This window comes from Pongo abelii, chromosome 4 (assembly GCF_028885655.2).
Source record: "Pongo abelii isolate AG06213 chromosome 4, NHGRI_mPonAbe1-v2.0_pri, whole genome shotgun sequence".
In the NCBI taxonomy this organism is placed as follows: Eukaryota; Metazoa; Chordata; class Mammalia; order Primates; family Hominidae; genus Pongo; species Pongo abelii.
The window spans coordinates 124,120,348-124,140,711 of NC_071989.2; the positions used below are offsets into that span (position 1 = coordinate 124,120,348).

Sequence of the window (20,364 nt, forward strand, 5' to 3'; positions counted from 1 at the left end):
ATAGGAGAATTCAAAGGTGATTTATTGGTAAATTTAATTACCAATAATTTAAAAGTTCAAACATCAGTACAAGGTAAATAATGTCATTATTTTCTAGGTGGGGAAACTGGGGCTTAACAAGATTGTGTGACTGTCCAGGATTGCTCAATTGGTAGTAGATGGAGTGGAGTAGGGTCTTACAGTGAAAGTAGCTGGTGCCAGAGCCCACAGGGCTCGTTCCAGTCTGTGCAAGTAAGCGTATAATAATGTGGGCAAGAGCAAATAAGCCAAAACAGGCCTTACTATAAATTATTGTTTTTGTCAATACAATGAGATTATGACACGTCAAAATAGCTGACTGAGAGTTGTTTGCATGTGCCAACTGTCCTGTGTGTCCTTCCTAAAGCTGTGTGAATTTTTATGCGAGCAGCAGCCTTGTGACGGTGAAGGAGGGATCACAAGGGCAAGTAATGGATGGCATACACTCTTGAGATATCTTTGTTGAATTCACCTCTTATTTATCCAAGAATTGGGCCTGATGCAAAAACAAATGTATCAGAGACTTTAAGTCTCAGGACCTTAGTTGAAAAAGGAATTTAGCGTCCACAGTTGTCATCTAAAGACAGGTTCCCAGGTAAGCAAGTCTTGGCAAATGGGATAATGAGACTGCAGGGTTTTTTTGTTTTGTTTGTTTGTTTTGAGAAGAAAGTTGTTTGCTGGGACCTATGCTGTCATCAGACTCAGGCAGTGTTTGCAGAGGGTAAACCTGACATCTTCTCGTCTGCTCAGGGTATTCTTGTCCCTGAGCTTTTCCCCGTAAGTCACCAGTGTGTGGTGGGATAATGTCACTCTTTGTATTTTGCCATGGAGATGGAGGAAGAATCAGTAGGGATTTGATATATTTACCCATATATAATTGAAAGTTATTTTGTTCAATCAGCATGTACCCATATTGTTTGCTCCCAAGGGTGTCAAAAATAAAACTTTTTGTAAGTTTTTAGCTAGGAAGAAGAGGAGGCATGTGACAAAAAGAAAAAAAATAGACATTCTTCCCCTGACTTTTACTTTAGTGGAAGATGAAAGCAATGGACCATTCTCAAAGAAGTAATCCTGGCTTTATAAAGACCTGGTTCTCAAAAGACTGATGTTGTATATTGGCTATATTTGTTTCTATTCTGTTTGTAAAAGGTTTTAAAGGTTTACGATGTAATAAAGCAAATATTATTTTGTGGTTTAAAAGTAAAGAGTGTGCTTGTATTTTAGGTCTTAGGAGAATTCTAAGGTGCCATGATAATTGGAGTGTGTTGGTGTGATGGGGTGGGCAGTGAGGAAGATGAGAGGAAATTTCCTGTAACACACCAGGCTAACTTACAAGCCATCATCTCTCAATATTTTTTTTATTCCACTGGGTTGAGATAAAAATAAATAAAAATTTCCCCAAAATGTATTTCAGGGCCCTGTTAGCATCCCAGCTGGAACCAACATTTGCCAGGTATGTTTTCCCTTGTTTTGACGAGCCAGCTCTGAAGGCAACTTTTAATATTACAATGATTCATCACCCAAGTTATGTGGCCCTTTCCAACATGCCAAAGCTAGGTAAGTAATGCTTTCTGTCTATATCTAGCTGTCTATCTATATAAGCTTTGTAATCACATTTACACCAGTAGCTTTTCTAGGCAGTGTATTATGGTGTATTATAATTACAGTCTACTATAATTAGGTAGAGTAGTCACCTGGGGTGTGTGCCAGCATCCACAGCTTGGAGATGGTAAATCCTGATTCCTTTAGTATAAGAAGCTGGGGATATTATACTGTTATTATATATAGGCAGTCTGTCTGCCCCTTAGTTTGGGCTTCAACTGTTGATCATTAGTGATAACAAGCTGGTGGGCTTAGGCTGAATCTGGTGCACAGCTGTGTTTCATTTGGCTCATGTGCCTTTTTTTCTTTTGATTAAATCAGTTTCCAACTTAAAAATATCCAGAGATTTTACATAAAAATTTAAATGTGAAAACTTAGAAGTTCTAACAACACTGGACCTACAGCTCTTACGTGGCAGTAATCAGCTACATTTGAGAAGAGGCTTTAAGTCTCAGGACCTTAATTGAAAAGGGAATTTAGCCTCCACAATTGTCATCTAAAGGCAAGTTCCCAGGTCAACAAGTCTTGCTATCTCCAGCAGGAGGTTGGCTGCCTCCTGCAGCCTCTTCTCAGATGATCCTCAGCGCTCCCTATTAGCGTACACCAACCCGTTTCACATCAAGTGCCTGGCTCTTGTAGGCATTTGAGTTTGTGATTTCAGCTTTAAAGGCCCCAGATTGCTTCCACTAAACTCTTAGTTGAAACCTGAGAGTAGTAGAATTGCAACCTTGTTGACCTACCATGGGGGCCTGGGCAGCTCTAGATTAAGTGTTGTGAGAAATGGGCTGGACTAGAAAACAATAGAATTAGGTGGGAAAGAAAGGAGGCAGATTGGGGGCTAAGCTTATAGTGCTCATGGATTTGGCCCTCAATCAAGCCTATATTATTCAAAATGCTGATTCAGGCCCAAGATGCTGTTCTGAGATTTTCCTAATGTAGTTTTGGATAGCTTAGGAGTAGGTGGAGAAATCTGAACTGCTAGACTCTGAGGAATAGCTGGAAAGGAGTAGCTGGGTGACAATTACTTGACAAATTATTTCAAAGACATGTTATTGCTTAGATTTGCTGTTATTTGAACTAAAATAAAATTCTCTAGGTCAGTCTGAAAAAGAAGATGTGAATGGAAGCAAATGGACTGTTACAACCTTTTCCACTACGCCCCACATGCCAACTTACTTAGTTGCATTTGTTATATGTGACTATGACCATGTCAACAGAACAGAAAGGGGCAAGGAGGTGAGTGAGGAAGATTCCGTAGGTAAGGGAGGGTGTACTGGCTGCAGATTATTCATCTATTCTTTCTGCATACAGTGGTTATGCCTGCATATCCCCAAATCGCTTCCTAGTTCTCTCTCCCAAGCCCTGTAAAAGTTCTTAGTGTGGCTTTGCAGAATGGGACACAACATTTCCTATTGCCATTCTTTGGATAGGTTTTCATGGAAAGAGTCCATATTAAGCCCACTCCTCAAGGCAAGCTCTGTGCCCCCTCTTCCCAGTGTGTTTCTGCTTTTGCAGAAGACAGGAGAGAATGGGGAGCACTGCTGCACTGGCACCTTGATGTTTGGGTTTAGTATGTGATGTGTACTTAGCCCAGGGTTAATGGTGTCTTGAAGCTTGGGTGATACTCAAAACAGTTAGCAACCAGCATGGCCAGGCATCAATGAGTCAAAACAGACACCAGCCAGGAACAACTGCTATGGCTGAAATGGTGCATGCAGGTTAAAATATTATTCCTATTGTTCTGTGAAAGGGCCATATAAACAAAGCGACTCCCAAATGCAGAAGGAGCTGAGAAACTGAGGAAGGAGGCAGACAAATCTAGTTTGTTGGTTTGGAATGTTTTATTAGGGGAACTTAAAGACAGAAGCATGGTCTTGGGTGGCCGCAAGACAAGTAGATCTTTGCTCTGTAACTCTCCAGACCCAGGGCTTATATCTTGGTGGAAAAGCATACATGCTCTGGAAGGAATTTGTAGTTGGCCACATCACAGCCTATGATTTCCAGAACAACAAGGGTGGTTTTGAAGGAAACTTACAATGAATAGGTGTTTCTACATAATGAGTTAACACGTTAAGTAGACATTTAGAGGCACTCTCAGACTCAAGGTTAGTCAGAAGTTACATAGTGGATTAGCATTTAAAATAAAGTCACTCTTGTTCCCATACCTATCCAGAAGCTGAACTGCCGTGTTCTTCAGTTCTGGAGCATGCAACACTTTTTCTGAGTTGTGTAAAGTCAGCACTCTGTCCTGAAATAGCTGGTTTTCACCCAATTACCCTCTTTATAATAATCCTTTAGGAAAATATGGAGGTTATACTGGCAGTGCTTTATATGCTGGTTCACTCCCTATCATAGTGGGCCTTAGGCCCAGTTCTTTCTAGACACGTAGACTTCATCAAGCTGAGAAAAATCAGGCCCTATAGCTCACTAACATACTCTCCTGGGCCCGAGATCTTCCAGGCTTGCACCATTGACATGTGGAGAAAAGGAAGCTGTGGGTGAGCCAAGCCCCTCATCAGGGGAGAATCACTCAAAGCTACTCCTCCTTTACAACTCCTAACCTAGTGATAAATTAATAATATCGTGTTGGCTGAGCGATTCTCAAAGCTCCTCCTAACTTAATGAATTAATAATACTGTGTTAGATGCAAATGACAGCTTGTTATCTTCCTAAGCTGTTGGCTCCAGTCTGATTTTCCTATTGAATAATTACTAGTAGATCCTTGTCATCTACAAATATAACATTGGCCAAGTTAAACGTGCATGGCTTATATTGTTAAATCTTCTCAGGCATGATTTGGAAGCATGTGCTTTGAGCTTGGTAAGGAGGAATGGGCCCCATGACTCCCATAGATAATGACAGACCGAAGGTGATTCCTCAGCATCCATTATCTCGAGTGCCTTGTTGTGGTCAGTGCTGCTGCACAGTCAACAATTCTTGTAGAGGGATGATATTGATTTATCTGTGAAAGATCACCCTGAAAAGGATGCCAGCTGCCATAGAAGCAACAAGGAAATGGAGCATACCTAAGAAAGTCATGTTCTTAGCCAGCACACTGAAGTTTGGCATGAGTCTATCAGTGGAATGTGAACATTTGGCTACAGCTCAGCTTTACAAAATTAATGGGCCCATTATATACTCTGCAGAGGAACAAAAATGTACACTTGGAATAGAGTCCAGCCCATTTACAAATTTCTCATTAAGTAACAGATAAAGATTTTGTGAAATGGAAAGTGTGGTTAATGTGTGCCATGAGAATAAACATAAGAAACATGTAAGTAGTTCAGAATTTACATAATTCTAGCAATACTTTTAAGCAGAAATAAAAGCAAAGTAAGACGAATATGTTCTTGGAGGGCACAAATCTGTAAATACTGTGATTCTTTCATTTCCTTAGCATTTTCTCTAATGTTTTGCAGAGCGTTCTTTCTTAAATTAACTGCATTCACAACAGGACAAATATTTTAATTATCTCACTTGGTAACTTTCATTCCAAGATCTTTAAGTTTTATGCATGTTCTTTAACATTAATGCTGGCAATTCTATTAAAAATTGCTTACCTTTTATTTTTTTTTAGAGTTTACAATACTTTCAATTTATAGTAATAATTAATGTTAAAACAATAGGATATTACTCACCAAAATCACACAAATAAGCCCCAATTACCCAAACAATAGTGTGGTCGCACAAAACGGACAAAACATGGCAGAGATTTCCTTTTACTTGCTAAAGTGGAAGTGTCATTTGGCAATACAAAAACAAGAGAATTATAATTCACTTGCTTTGACAGTTTTAAAATTATGAGACATTTGATAAACTTTTTTAAATTAAGAGAATTAACCTTGTTTCAAATTTTGAAAGTAAAGTAGGACTATTAATGTTCTAACTGCCAAACCGTTTTAAATTTGCATGATTTAGATATGCTTAATATGTACCATACTATATAACCCCCACTCACAGTGCAATTCTGTTTTGGATCATTAGTAATATATCCTGAAATGGGAAGCAAGGGCCCAAAGTGCACATAATGCGTATAGAATCTACACTTACTGTAGGGGTAGACGGTGGTACAACCCATTCCAGGGGTTGTTTTATGATTCCAGATTGTACATGCTATTGTCAAAGATTGAAATAGCACGCTTTTGGGGGAATCACTGTTCATAACTTGGTGAACAGCCTTCAGGGGTTTTCTCAGGACATGTAGGCATGCAAGCATTTTATTATGCAGCTTCTTCTGAAAAGGTAAGACTTTGGTTCAGCAGCAGGGAATTGGAGCAAGCAGACTACCTCTTTCCAAAATCATTACTGGTTTTCCTAATCACTGCTTAACTGTTTTGATTTAGATACGCATTTGGGCCCGGAAAGATGCCATTGCAAATGGAAGTGCAGACTTTGCTTTGAACATCACAGGTCCCATCTTCTCTTTTCTGGAGGATTTGTTTAATATCAGTTACTCTCTTCCAAAAACAGGTGAGGTAATCTTTTCCTTTCAGTGCATTTGGTTTCCTGTTATTTGGGCCCTTGGTTGAGGCCTCAAGATACGCAGACAAATCCATGAGGATCCACCGTCACCATTTAGCTGCTGTTTTGGAGTTAGCCTCCTGACCTATGTCTTATACCTTCTGAAACACACAGGCCCACCTGCTCTTTCTCTGTACAGAGCCATGTGCTCAGCAGCTGCTGAAGAGCTCTCAGAGTTTTTAGGTCTCTCCTGGCTACTCAATGGCAGCCTCCTGTCCTCTAGACCCTACTTTCTCTTTTGTGTTCAGGCCTTTTCTCTCATACTGCAAGTCTGCAGTGCTGCGTCTGGATCACTTTAGCTAGCGGGCTTTCAGAAGTTACTTCAGTTCCCTTTAGTAAGTTTTTTTTTTTTTTTTAAATATCCATTAGCTGTGAATCACTGAATTAGGACTTAGTGGTCCCAACTGTGAATTTTCATTGTATAAAATTGGAATCATATGTGAATATGACAGGATCCTTAAGGAAATATGTAAATATTTAACCTTTCACAGATCTGTGTGGTATGTTCTTAAAATTGTATGAGCCACTCAGCTCAGAAAGTTGTTCAATGTTTTTTCTCTAAATGGAAAGTATCATGTAAATGTATTTTGTTCTTCTGACATGTTAGTTGAAGACTTGGAAAAAGTATGCTCTGCCTATACTGGCAGATAGTGGAAGAAGGTGGGGAGCAAATATTTGGGAGCTTGAGCCTTCTGAATCCCAGGAAGCCAGGGTCTCTGCAGCTTGAGCATTCTGGCTAAGGAGGAATGGGGAATGAAGGGATGGAAACCAGCCTCGGCCCATTCAGAAATCCTGGAGGTAACACCTATCACGCAGGGAGTTGGAGGCAACAGGAGCTCAGGCATGGAGACGAAGCTCCTGGCATTTCTGGGGCTGGAGGCTACCAAGACCCCCCTTGTCTTGGCAAGAAAAGTTCTATTTGTATTTATTTAGATGAGAAGTCCAGAGTCATCCTTGACACCCTATCCCCTTGAAGCACACCCTCTATCTAATTAGTCACCTTATCATCCCCTACATTCATCCATCCACTCACTTCTTACTGTCCCCCTAGTTCTCCCTAGTTTTCATCATCTCTACCACAGCTGTACTCTCATAGCTTCTCCACATTCCCTCCAAGCCATCCTTCATATGAAACCAGAAGGATCTTTCCAGAGAAAATCTGATCATGTTACTGTTCACTGTAAAACCTCTGTGTGACCTCCCATTTCCCTGAGGGTTAAGTCCAAAGTCAGTACCATGTCTTTATAAAGGTGCTTCTCTTACCAACCTCTCAGGGCTTTTGGCAGTTTCTGAGTGGGAAGGATGCTCTAGCACTGTCTCTGCTCACTCCTATGCATTCACCTTCCTCTTGTCTCCTCCAGGCTCTTACACATGCAGTTTGCACATCCTGAAATGCCTTCTATCCACTGGTTAATTCAATTCTGTTTCTCAACTCAGTGCCTCCTCATCCAGGAAGGCTTCCCTGACTTCTTTTCTCACGCTTCCACAGCATCCTGCATATTCTGCCATCTGAACTCTTGACCAATTGTATTTTAATTATCTCCCTCATTAGACCTTGGAGTTAGGATCTGAAGGGTCTTTTTCTTTGTGCCTCTAGAACCTATGGCAGTCAGGTGGTCAACAGTAAACTTTTTGGGGAATGCAGGAAATAAATACATGTGACTAGTTCAGTAATTCCATTTAAATTCTGACCAGATTATTAACTCCTGGACATCAGGGATACATTTGATACTTTCTTTGTAACCTTCATAGCGTCTCAACTGATGTTACCCTATGAGCACCCATAGGAGGTACTCAATCAAAACCTTATTTTTATTGATAGGTGATTAAAATAAAGAATTCCTCTATTATTGGGTTTTTAGGAGAAAGATAACTAATGTTTCTTAATTGCTTTAACTCTTTGCTGAGTCACAAACAACAGAACAAAACAAAACAAATGCCTCCCCTACCAGCATTTCTCACATATGCCATACCCTTACCCTCCTCTCTGAGGAGGTGATTTGGGTGAAAAACGATTTGGTTTATTTCTCCTGTGTTGTTCTTTTAGCTTATTTTCTTGTAGCTTGCTCAATGAATTCTAAACTTTAGAATCTAAGATTATATGAACTGTGTTCATGTATCCCTTATATAGAACAGTATTTTTTCTCATGTTGCTATCATTTTAATTCACTGTCAAGTCAAAAGTTGGACTGAATGTCAAAATATTATAGTGACTGGTAGAGCTAGGTGTTTGGGTTATTATTGTGCCAATTGACACTTTCCCTGTAGGCTATATGCCAGATTTCCTATGCCTATACCAATATTAATTATTAGACTACTATGTATTTTAAAGATATATCATTTTAATTTTTGATTTTTGATAATTAATGATGAACATTTTAAATAAGATTTTTGGCTGTTTGAAGTATTTCTTTGGTGCATTGTTCATGTTTGGCTTTTTCTCTGTTTTGTCAGAGTTGTTTAAATATTGGGAAGTTGTCTAATTGCTTGTGGTATATGCTTTAAATATTTTTCCCTAGATTATTCTTTGCCTTTCAAATTTGTTTATAGTGTATTTTGGTGAACTAAAATATTTATGTATTCATTTTTTGAGACGGCATCTCACTCTATCACCCAGCCTAGAGTGCAGTGGTGCAATCTCCCCTCACTGACACCTCCGCCTCCTAAGTTCAAGTGATTCTCCTGCCTAGGCCTCTCCAGTAGCTGGGATTACAAGTGCGCACCACCATGCCCAGCTAATTTTTCTATTTGTAGTAGAGACAGGGTTTCACCATGTTGGCCAGGCTGGTCTTGAACTCCTGATCTCAAGTGATCCGTCCGCCTAGCCCTCCCAAAGTGCTGAGATTATGCACATAAGCCACCATGCCTGGCTAAAGTATTTAATATAAATAGACTATTTTTAGAGCCGTTTTAGGTTTACAGGAAGATTGTGTAAAAAATACAGAGAGTTCCCATATATTCTCTCTTTCCTTTCTTCTCCCTCCTTTCTCCTGTTGTCAACATCTTGCATTAGTGTGATACACTTGTTACGATACTGAAACATTATTATTAACTAACCTCCCTAGTTTATCTTAGGGTTCAGTTTTTGCATTGTACAGCAATATGGGTTTTGGCAACTGAATAATGACCAGTATTGACAATTACGGTATCATACAGAATAGTTTCACTGCCATAAAAATCCCCTGTGCTCCATCTATTTATCCTCCCCTACTTCCCCCGAATCCCTGACCACCACCAATCTTTTTATTATCTTTATAGTTTTGCCTATTCCAGAATGTCATATAGTTGGAATTGTATAGTATGTAGCTTTCCCAGACCAGCTTCTTTCACTTAGCAACATGCACTTAAAACTTCCCATAACTTTTCCTAGCATGATACATCATTTCTCATCACTGAATAATACTCTGTTGTATTGATGTACTGCAGTTTGTTTATCGATTAGCCTATTTAAGGGCATCTTGGTTGCTTCCAAATTTTAGCAATTATGAATAAAGCTTCTATAAACATTTTTGTGCAGGTTTTTGGGTGGGCATAAGATTTCTGGTCATTTGGGTTAATTCCAAGGAATGTAATTGTCAGATCTTATGGTCAACCTATAGTGACTATACCATTTTGCATCCCCACGAGCAATGAATGAGAGTTCCTGTTGCTCCACATCCTCATCTGCATTTGGTGTTGCCAGTGTTTTGGATTTTAGCCATTCTAGTAGGTGTGTAGTAATATCTCATTGTTTTAATTTAAAATTCTCTAATGGCAATAGATGTTGAGCATCTTTTCATATGTGTATTTGCCATTTATATAACTTCTTTAGTGAGGTGTGTGTTCAGATCTTTTGTCCATTTTGTAGTTGGGTTGTCTGTTTCCTTACTGCTAAGTTATAAGCATTCTTTGTGTATTTGAATACAAGTCCTTTATCAAGAATATTTTATGTTAACATAGTGAAAATAATTTATTTGCTGGCTTTTGTCTTTGGCATTAGTCTTTAAAAAGCTTTCTTTCCCTTCAGGTTATAAATATTCCCTTGTATTTTTTGGTAATTTTATTATTTCATTTTGAGATATTTAAAAAAATCCCATTTTTTGGAAAAGATTATTTTATTTTCTCCTCCATTTAAATCCACTTAGATATAATTGCCTTGCCTAGTTTTGACAACCATGCAATGGAAAACTGGGGACTAATGATATTTGATGAATCAGGATTGTTGTTGGAACCAAAAGATCAACTGACGGAAAAAAAGACTCTGATCTCCTATGTTGTCTCCCACGAGATTGGACACCAGGCATGTGGTAAAATGTTCTTTTTGTTTCACGTGAAGTTATTCTCCAGGTGCGCTACCAAAATAGCATAAAAACCCCAGTAAGACCCTGCCATATACCATATTTTAAAAAGAAAAACATCTCAAAGTATGACAGTGAGTAAAAATTGGGAAGACTCAGATTCAGGGTGGATTTGAGCTACTGGTGACAGATCATAGGGAGGAGACCGTACAGCTTGGCTGAGGGCTGGGTATTTACATCCAACAATCAACTTTGCTCCACAAAGTCCTCTTCAGGAAAAGTTAAGCCATGCAGACACAGGAGTATTTTATTTTCATTTCACCTAAAATAAGGGCTATTCAAAAGGATCACTGAAAGATACCCACACTTCATCAGCAGATTGTTACAAATTTCTAGTTGTTGTTGCTGTTGTTGGAGAGAGGTTAAATGGATACAGGTAATACATTAGCAAGGTGGCAGTAATTAACCCTTGAGCTGCATTCCCAATGGTTGTGTAAATGACAATTCATTTAATCAGATCTATTTGCTTTTGCATTGGGATTTTAGAAGTTTTGCTGTTTAATTTGATGAAGATTTTCATGTCTGCATTTCAGTGTCTGCTCCATTAATACAAGTCTGTTAAGAAAGAAATAATCTCAATGATGTTATCTTTGTAATGTGGCTCCATAAGAAGTTTTGGAAAAGAGCAGTTTACTAGGATTGATTAATACCCTGGTGCACAGTAAAACACACATATTCACAAGTTTTATTAAGTCACCCGAAGTGTCATTTTTTATTATAGCCTAAGTTACACATTGTTTTGCAATACAGGCTATTAGTAATTATAGCTGTTATAAGAATTTGGTTAAATACCAGGGCTTGCGTTTTTTAGTTTGGAAATCATTGTTTTTCTTTCCTAATCCTGTTCATCATCCATTTGACACTGTTTTTTTTTTTTTTTTTTTGTTCAGTTCAAACAGAAAATAATTACAGCTGAACCATATTGCAAAACATATGATTACTTGAGTGATTTGTACATGGCACAGATCAAATTATTTTCTTAAAATAGAAACAACTGCTTAAAGTAAAATCCAGTTGCAGCCTACTTAGAGTATAAGGTGCTAGAATTAGTAGGTGGCAAGTCAGCATTCAGGGCTTCTGTTTTATGGAACTAAAAACAACTTTTGGGCCAAGTGGACAGTTTAAGAAATGCTATTCTAACTGACCTTATGTTTGAACGTCACAGTTTTGAAACAAAAATTTCTTTTAGTAATTGAACATGGACTATTTCTGAGAAATTCATGACTAATATCTCCTTATGTGAAAACAACGACTTGCTTTTTTGGTGTCCTGTCTTCAAATTTTGTTATTGATGGCAAATAAATTTTAATTATGTCTTTTGACCTTACATTTACTTAACATGCAATTACAATGAATATAACTTAAACATTAAATTTAAGAAAGCTCTTTTTTCCTCCTCATTTCCAAAAGTGGTTTGGAAACTTGGTTACCATGAATTGGTGGAACAATATCTGGCTCAACGAGGGTTTTGCATCTTATTTTGAGTTTGAAGTAATTAACTACTTTAATCCTAAACTCCCAAGAGTAAGTATGTTTACTAAGTTTATTTAACATTTTTCTCCTAATTATAAAAGTAATGCGTATTCATTCTTGAAAATGTATAAAATACAGGAAAATACAAGAAATAATAAATTACCTATAATACCAAAAATGATTTGTGTTAGCTTTTTGATATGTTTTTTTTTTAATTCCAGGCTTTTTATCTATTGTAAATGTTTTTGAAAGTGGGAATTACATAAAATTTTGTATTGCTTTTTTTACTTCATATTCTGCTTCATATTTCTACATATTCATATTTCTACTTCATAATCCTGAGCATTTCTACAAATCATTAGATCTTTTTTAAAAAGATTTTAAATGACTGCCTAATATTATCTTCACTTATTCCTACTACATATATTTCTTAGTCCTTCTATATAGACTATGTATATATAGTCTAGGTCTTGCTCTGTCACCCAGGCTGGAGACAGGGTCTCGCTCTGTCACCCAAGCTGGAGTGTGGTGACGTGATCTTGACTCAATGCAGTCTCAACCTCCTGGGCTCAAGCCGTCCTCCCACCTCAGCCTTCCAAATAGCTGGGACTACAGGCGTGTGCCACCATGCCCAGATAATTTTTGTATTGTTTGTAGAGATGGGGTTTCGCCATGTTGCCCAGACTGGTCTCAAACTCCTGGAGTCAAGGGATCCACCAGCCTCGGCCTCCCAAAGTGCTGGGATTACAGGCATGAGCTACCGTACCCAACCTAGACTATATTTTAAAGCAACTGTAACAACAGTGTGTGACTTTTATGATAAGTAATATGCTACTTCATGTTTAATATTATTGCTGATATTGTTTTGCTAATTTGAGTAAATAATAATATTGAAAAGTAAATACATCCATGTGCAAATCTAATTCTTTCAACTGTAGGTTTTACTTCTGATATTTAATTTATTTAGAGTAATTATGTAGTGCTTTTAGAATGCCATGATAAAACCAAATTGATTTGATTTAGATATCTAAATGTTTAGACTTAATGTTATCTTTTGATATAAACCTCGCTTCTTTTATAAACCAGAGGTCCTTTCTTGGTTTGCATCTTCTTCCCCTCCTCTCTTCTGTCTCCTGTAACCTCTCTGGTCCTCAGGATTGCTCCTTCCTGCCTCTCTTTGCAGGTCCCCATCTCATCTCAGCTCCCAGTTCTTCCAAGTCTGGATTACTGACCTCTTTTCTCCTCCCTACCTTCACCCATTCAAAGGATTTATTAATATTGGAATGCTATCTCTACTTGCTGGATCTTCTTTACAGGCTAAATCTATTCATTCTGAAGGAGATTCTAAGATGATATTCTTTCTATTATTTTGGAAGTAACCTTTCCTTCTTTTATGAAAATTGATAATCGATGGTAGGTAGGTGGTACTTGTTTTGGTCAATAGTTTGGCAGGAAAAAGAAGTTGACAAGCCTATCTTAGTGCCACAGAAACCTTTTTAAAAATCTCTTTTTATCTGTTTGTGAAATCACAGCATCTGGCAAGCACTGATGTAGTGCAGGCTTTTAACACCCGAGTTCCATGCGACCTCCCCGCCCTTTACAGACATGCTATAAGAGGCCCCCAGCCCAGTCACTCCGCAGTGCCTCTCTCTTCCTCCCCATGGACTATGCACAGGCCCTGCTTGTCCCGGAGGAAAGTTTGGACATCATTATATAGATCAGGAGATTGAAGTACTGAAAGGTTAAATGACTTGCCCAAGGTCATTTGCCCAACTGGGACAGGCCTGATTTTATAACCAGCTGTCTGGGTCTAGTCTGATGACAAGGATGACGATAAAAACAATAATACTGTATTTACCATTCAGTGAATACTTATAACTTAAGTGCCAGGCAGTGTGAGCGCTACACATACATCATCTTACTCAGTCCTCAAACCAACCATATGAGTGCCGTTGTTATTTCTATTTTACACGTGAGGAAACTGAGGTATAGAAGCATTAAGTGAGTTGCTCAAGCTCTCATAGTTATTAAATGTCAGAACTGAGATTCAATTCCAGGTCACGCCAACTGCGAAGCCCATGCTTTTAACCACTATGCTCTATAGCAAAAACACACTGGAGTGTTTTTATCCTCAAGAAGTTAATCGTCTGTGTGTGTGTGTGTGTGTGTGTGTGTGTGTGTCTTTATCTACATATAGTATGTGTTTATTGTCTTAGCTGTCTCCAACAGTCCTTTCCACTTACTCTACGCCTACAAAATTGTTTGTATCTCTCTTTCATAACTTTTATTCACTCATAGTTAGTGCCATCTCCAACTTCTTTTAAAAGCAGTTGGGTATGTCCTAAATTAACTCTGTGGATAGAGTAAATAAGGGAAGAAGTTTAATTCACATAAGACAATGAAATTTACTCTATTTTCTTAAGTAGATAGAATACATCATGAGCATCAATTTCAGTTACCTCTTTTAACAACTAAAATGGTTAAGTTATTATCAGTATCTTGCAAAACTTGCCAAAAACATATTCCTCATATTTTTGAAGCTAAGATTACAACGTTAGTCTCTTTTTATACCTTTTAATTATTTCTTTTTATCATTAGTTTCTTAGCCACTCTTTTCTGTATCTCTTAGTTGCTTGTGGAGCTGAGTGAAAGCATCAGATCTTGGCGATTGAGGACATTGCCATGTTCTTTGTTTTTAAAAAGCTTAAGCTCTCCTTTCAATGATTTTTGGAGATCAAGAACTTTAACCTCCTTTTAATCTAGTAATGTGATTGAAATTGAGGAACAGAATCACAGACCCTTATGCAGAAACAGATTTTCAATTTTTTCTATTTCAAGGTCTAATTTCAGCTGATATGAATAGATTATGCTCAAGGGGTCAGAACATTAAGGACGAAGGCTTTCTGGAACTCTGAAGCTCTAGCCCTGACATTGCCACTCACTGACTTTCCTCCACCTTCCTGCTGCCTGATCTAGGAAAGCAGCAGACTTGGTGAAGGGAAAAGGTACATATGGGCACTGCAGCCATTAGATGTTGCTCTGCCTTTACTATGATGGTAAGCTGAGGCAGGCAGATGAACACCTCTGAGCTTTAGTTCCTCATTTGTAAAATGGGTTCGTGCAGTCATTCAACAGATGATAATGGCATCTGCTAGGTACTGTTGAGACAACTACCACTAACTAGGCACTAGTTTTATGTACTTAAACAGAATTATTTATATTATCTCATTCAATCCTCAGGACACTTCTGAAGGATAATAATAAAAATAATGATAAGTAATCACCGCAGTGGTTAACCCTATTGAGCATGTCCTATTTGCTATCCGTTGTGCTTGGAACATCATGAAAATTAATTTAGTCCTCATAATAATCCATTGAGGACATTGTTGTTTTACCCATTTTCAGATGGCAACTGAGTTTCAGAGAGATAAAGTTGGTGGTCTTTGATGAGTCACATAACCCCTAAAGGGCTGAGGAAGGATTCATACACAGGCACTTTAACTCCAAATCCTGTGTTTTTAATCATCATGATATTCTATACAAATTTGTTACAATAAATAATGTTATATTTCTAAGGATAAAAGTAGATTTTATGCTGTGTGTGGTGACTCATGCCTGTAATCCCAACACTTTGGGAGGCCAAGGTGAGAGAATCTCTTAAGCTCAGGAGTTTCAGGCCAGCCTGGGCAACATAGCGAAATCTGGTCTCTACTAAAATTTTTTTAATTAGCTGGGCATGGTGCTGCACACTTGTAGTCCCAGCTACTCAGGAGGCTGCAGTGAGAGGATTGATAGAGCCTAGGAAATTGAAGCTGTGGCGCACTATGACCACACCAGTGCATTCCAGCCTGGGCAACTGAGTGAGACTGTCTCCAAAAAAAAAAGGAAGAAATTTTAATAGGCCTTCTCTGACATATTGCAGCTTGTGGGACAAAGTAATGGTGAATATACAGATTCATATTATCTAATCACTATATGCAGTAGCTAGATAGTTTTTTTAAAGCTGACATCATGTTTTATGTAGTGTTTCCCTCCAATAGAACTGAAACAGGCTACGGACAGCATCACTTTACGGGAGGCCCAGAATAGAAAGACCTCTAGGGTGTTGAGGAAGGGGTGTTTGCCTCATTCATCAATTACCTTGTATGGTTATAGTGATATCAAGAAGATTACATAAAACCTTATACCAGGCAGGCAGAAGAAAGAAAGACAATCTGTTCTGATAGGGTTAGGGGAGACCCACAAAATGTGGAGAAGCGGTATGTGCAAAAACGTTCATTAAAACTGGTTAAAACAGCAAAAAGCTGAAAGTAACTTAAATGTCTACCTAATAAAAGGGAAATGATTAAATCAATTATGGACCATTGACCCGATGGGTTATTATGCAGCTATGTATTTATATATTTTAAGGTTTTTCTTTTGCAAAAGTTTTATCTGCTCTACTTTGAAAAGAAGAAAATCATCTGTGATTTGATTACCCTGAGATAATCACTATTAAATTTTGATTTATTTTCTTTCAATTTATGTTTCTGTTTTCTTTATAATGCAGCAGCCATTATAAGGGATAATTATAAAGATGAGGTAGCAAAATTGTAAAATGCTATAATAAGTAAATGAGCAAGATAAAAAGTTTTTACAACTATGAGAATAAATAGTACGTAGGAAAAAAGATGAAAAAGAACTACAGTAACATTTTAATGGTGGTGACCTTAGGGTGCGATATGATGGGTGATTTTATTTTCTCTATTTTCTACATTGTGCTTATAGGTCACCAGTGAGACACTCTCAAGAAGCCTTGAGTGTTGAGCTAATAAAATCCATGCTTACTGAGTAGGATCAGACCTATGCAGATGACTCCTCCAAATCCTTGCTACTCGGTGTGATTCTCAAACTACCAGCATCAGCATCATCGGGTAGTTTATTAGAAATGCAGGCTCCAACCCAAACCAACTGAATCAGAACATGATTTTGACAAAATCCCCTGGTGATCCTTATTCATGTTAAAATTTGAGATGTATTGCTCTAAATGATAGGCTTTCTCATTTCCGGAAAAGCAGAGTTTGATAATAGCCTAATCAATGGTATTACTAGCCTAAAAATAATGTGCTAATAGAAAGGGATTGATGAGAAAATTGGCAAACGGAAGTGAAACAGGTTTTGAAAATCTGACGCTGTCGAAGGGTGAGAGAGTCAACTTGCAGATCTCAAAGATAGTCAGTAGGGACTTGAGGGTTCCTGTGGATCATGAGGGGTTCACCCGGCTCTCCAGGCTATGAACGTGTGTCGGTATAACTTCTCCACTGGTCTTTGCTCTAGCTCTTCATCACAAGACTCTCTGGCTATAAACTGGTTTTTCTTCTAGCTTTACTTCAGGGAGAAATTGCCCTTATGTGTCTGAGAGAGAGCCAGTCTTTTGAAGAGTCCTATGGTTTTCATTAAAATATAATAAATTGCCTTATCTTAATGCATGAGCCATAAACTGTAGTATCCATTTTATGGATTTATTTTCAATTTTCAATTATTACATCAGCATCTTTGTGAATTTGTAGATCTGGCATGCTTTTGGTTTGTAAATATTCATGAAAGAGAGACTGATTAATTTTAAGGAGTTATTGATAAAATTACTGATGAAATTTTAGATAATTAAAACCACCTTAAGGAAGGGCCTCCTCTCAGGATGGCCATGGACCTCCCTGTGGGAAATGTAGGTGGCTTTTGGAAACCACATTAACTTTGTAATTGACTTTTTAAAAACTGAAATGAAAAAGGATACAAATGGGAAGGAAAGTATCTTATAGTTTTGTTATTCAAGGAATCCTGACTTATTTGGCATATTTCAACTCAAAGACGCTTCTCAATTACTGAATTTTCTCCCTCTTCAATATCAGTTTTTGAAAGTATTTTAGGACCATAGAATTTTGGTTTTCTGTGACACCTCAGGAGTTAATGTGCCTCCATCTTTTCCTTTATAGAATGAGATCTTTTTTTCTAACATTTTACATAATATCCTCAGAGAAGATCACGCCCTGGTGACTAGAGCTGTGGCCATGAAGCTGGAAAATTTCAAAACAAGTGAAATACAGGAACTCTTTGACATATTTACTTACAGCAAGGTAAAAGCAGTTAGAAATTTCCTTTGGTTTTGTACTCTTGTAGAAAGTTGCATAAAATGGATTCTAAGGGTCCTATATCATCACACAACTTAAAACATTTTACGAAAATAACCTTATTTTAATTCAATACATAGGTGTCAGAAAACATGATTAAATTAATTCTCACCTTGCAAATATCCATCAAGCGAATATTAATGCTTGGATCCATCAACCATAGACTTTAACAACTTGCTACTTTTAAGGTGAACCCTTCTGCTTGGTAGAAATTTATTCTTGCTGTGTAAAGATCTCAATTTTTGAAAGTTTTATGTACTCTCTACTCTTTACATGTAGGACATCTGCTTACCTTTTACCTCTAAATTAGTGACAGCCTACTATTTTGTTAGCACTTTCCAAAATAATTCAAACATTCAACTAAAATGCAAAATGCAATCAGGAGCACAGCTCAGAATATTGCTTATAAATATGGAATGTGTCAGTATGTGGATATTGAATTTTGTTCAAATAATGGACAGCTTCTTTTGTCCTAGGGAGCGTCTATGGCCCGGATGCTTTCTTGTTTCTTGAATGAGCATTTATTTGTCAGTGCACTCAAGGTGAGCTTGCAAAATAGTTATTACCTGGATGGCAGTAAACATAAATTGCATTGGCATGCTATTTATTTTAACCTTAACTTTTCTATTTTTACAGTCATATTTGAAGACATTTTCCTACTCAAACGCTGAGCAAGATGATCTATGGAGGCATTTTCAAATGGTAATTGTCCTACTTTCTGACACATTCTTGCTGAGTTGTTTTGTATGATACAGGAAAAGACTGGGAGGCCGTGGGTGAAGGGCAGTTCCACAGGAAAACAACTTTGTCTTGTTGTAGAACTCCCTTAGGTCACGGGTAGCGTTTTTAGTCTTCACTATATTCCCACTGCCCAGAACAGAGCACGGAACATGTTAGATCAATAAATATGTGTTCATATTTATTGAATTAATGAATTAAAGAACTATTCATGTATAAACAGAGTTCTAAATTTGCCGCAGAGGATCACCCACTGCAGGACTACTACATAAGTGAGGAAGAGAATAGCTACCGAGTTTCTTTTTGGAGATTGCTACTTCAAAATGTTTCATGGATAACCTTTCCTGCTTTTGTGGTGATTTTTTAAAACAGGCCATTGATGACCAGAGTACAATTATTTTGCCAGCAACAATAAAAAACATAATGGACAGTTGGACACACCAGAGTGGTTTTCCAGTGATCACTTTAAATGTGTCTACTGGCGTCATGAAACAGGAGCCATTTTATCTTGAAAACATTAAAAATCGGACTCTTCTAACCAGCAAGTAGGTAGCTTTGCTCCTCTTTGTCTTCACCTTCCTTAGGGTTGAGCTCTGACCCAGTGGAATCCAGCCTGTGGGTGAAGAAGCGTTACCCGCGCTGGGCATACACACTTCTGCAATGTGACTGTGTACTAGGGAGAAGCAGAGCCCTTGTGTCCGGGCAAGGCCAGAGATCCACAGTTAGGGATTCAAGACACAGTGCCCCTACCCTGGGATTTAGGGTTACATCAGCGACCCAAGCTGTGGGGTATTGTGTGTTCCTCTTTATCCCTCAGACAGAGATAATGAATTACTTGGGATTCTGAGTGAGAAGCAATAAGATAGAGCCATAGATTGCCATATGTTAGTAAAGAGGAAAGGAAGTCTTATTGCAGAGTAGTCTTCTCTTCCTTAGAAATGAAACTGAATGGTAACTATTTCCTTGAGGAATAGTTCTGTGCAGGGGTGTGCACGTATGTGTGTGGATGAGTGCATTTGTGTATTTGTAGCCATACCCACAACATTAGAATTATGGCCTTTAGATTCAGTTAGACCTGGTTTCAAATATTGACTTCTCAAAAATTCAAACCTTAGGTATTATTTAAACTCTGTGAGTTTCAGTTGCCTTATCTATAAAATACATGCAATAGCATGTATCCCAAAAGATTGTGTAAAAGTGAAATGAGTATAAAATAGCCTAGCCTTTATCCCTTTCTTCTTCTCTTCCCTTTTTTAATTTGTTAGCTGATTTTCAACTGTTTTTGATAGTTTTAATCTTCACATTTCATTGCAGTATCAGCACAAATGAGTAATTAATTTTCAAATACCATCACCAAAATTTTCAGATAGTTCTACTCTTTCTTTAAAGCCTCAGGAGAGAGAAATGGAACACTCAAAGTTTCCCTCTCCCTGTACTACTCTGTGATTTTTGAGAAGACCTGTGTGTCTTAGCTATGCAGATAAACACAGACCCACAGTTGACAGTCT

General features: G+C 37.9%; 1 protein-coding gene across 1 annotated transcript in view; it reads left to right on the plus strand.

Moving 5' to 3' along the window:
- LVRN (laeverin) overlaps positions 1 to 20,364 on the plus strand; it is a 67,805-nt gene that overhangs the window by 22,064 nt on the left and 25,377 nt on the right. Inside the window, exons 2-10 of the mRNA XM_002815800.5 lie at positions 1,433 to 1,575; positions 2,717 to 2,856; positions 5,964 to 6,090; positions 10,266 to 10,420; positions 11,889 to 12,002; positions 17,924 to 18,064; positions 18,595 to 18,660; positions 18,755 to 18,820; positions 19,229 to 19,401. Coding sequence (XP_002815846.1) covers positions 1,433 to 1,575; positions 2,717 to 2,856; positions 5,964 to 6,090; positions 10,266 to 10,420; positions 11,889 to 12,002; positions 17,924 to 18,064; positions 18,595 to 18,660; positions 18,755 to 18,820; positions 19,229 to 19,401 — 1,125 coding nt within the window. The remainder of the gene's footprint in view (positions 1 to 1,432; positions 1,576 to 2,716; positions 2,857 to 5,963; positions 6,091 to 10,265; positions 10,421 to 11,888; positions 12,003 to 17,923; positions 18,065 to 18,594; positions 18,661 to 18,754; positions 18,821 to 19,228; positions 19,402 to 20,364) is intronic.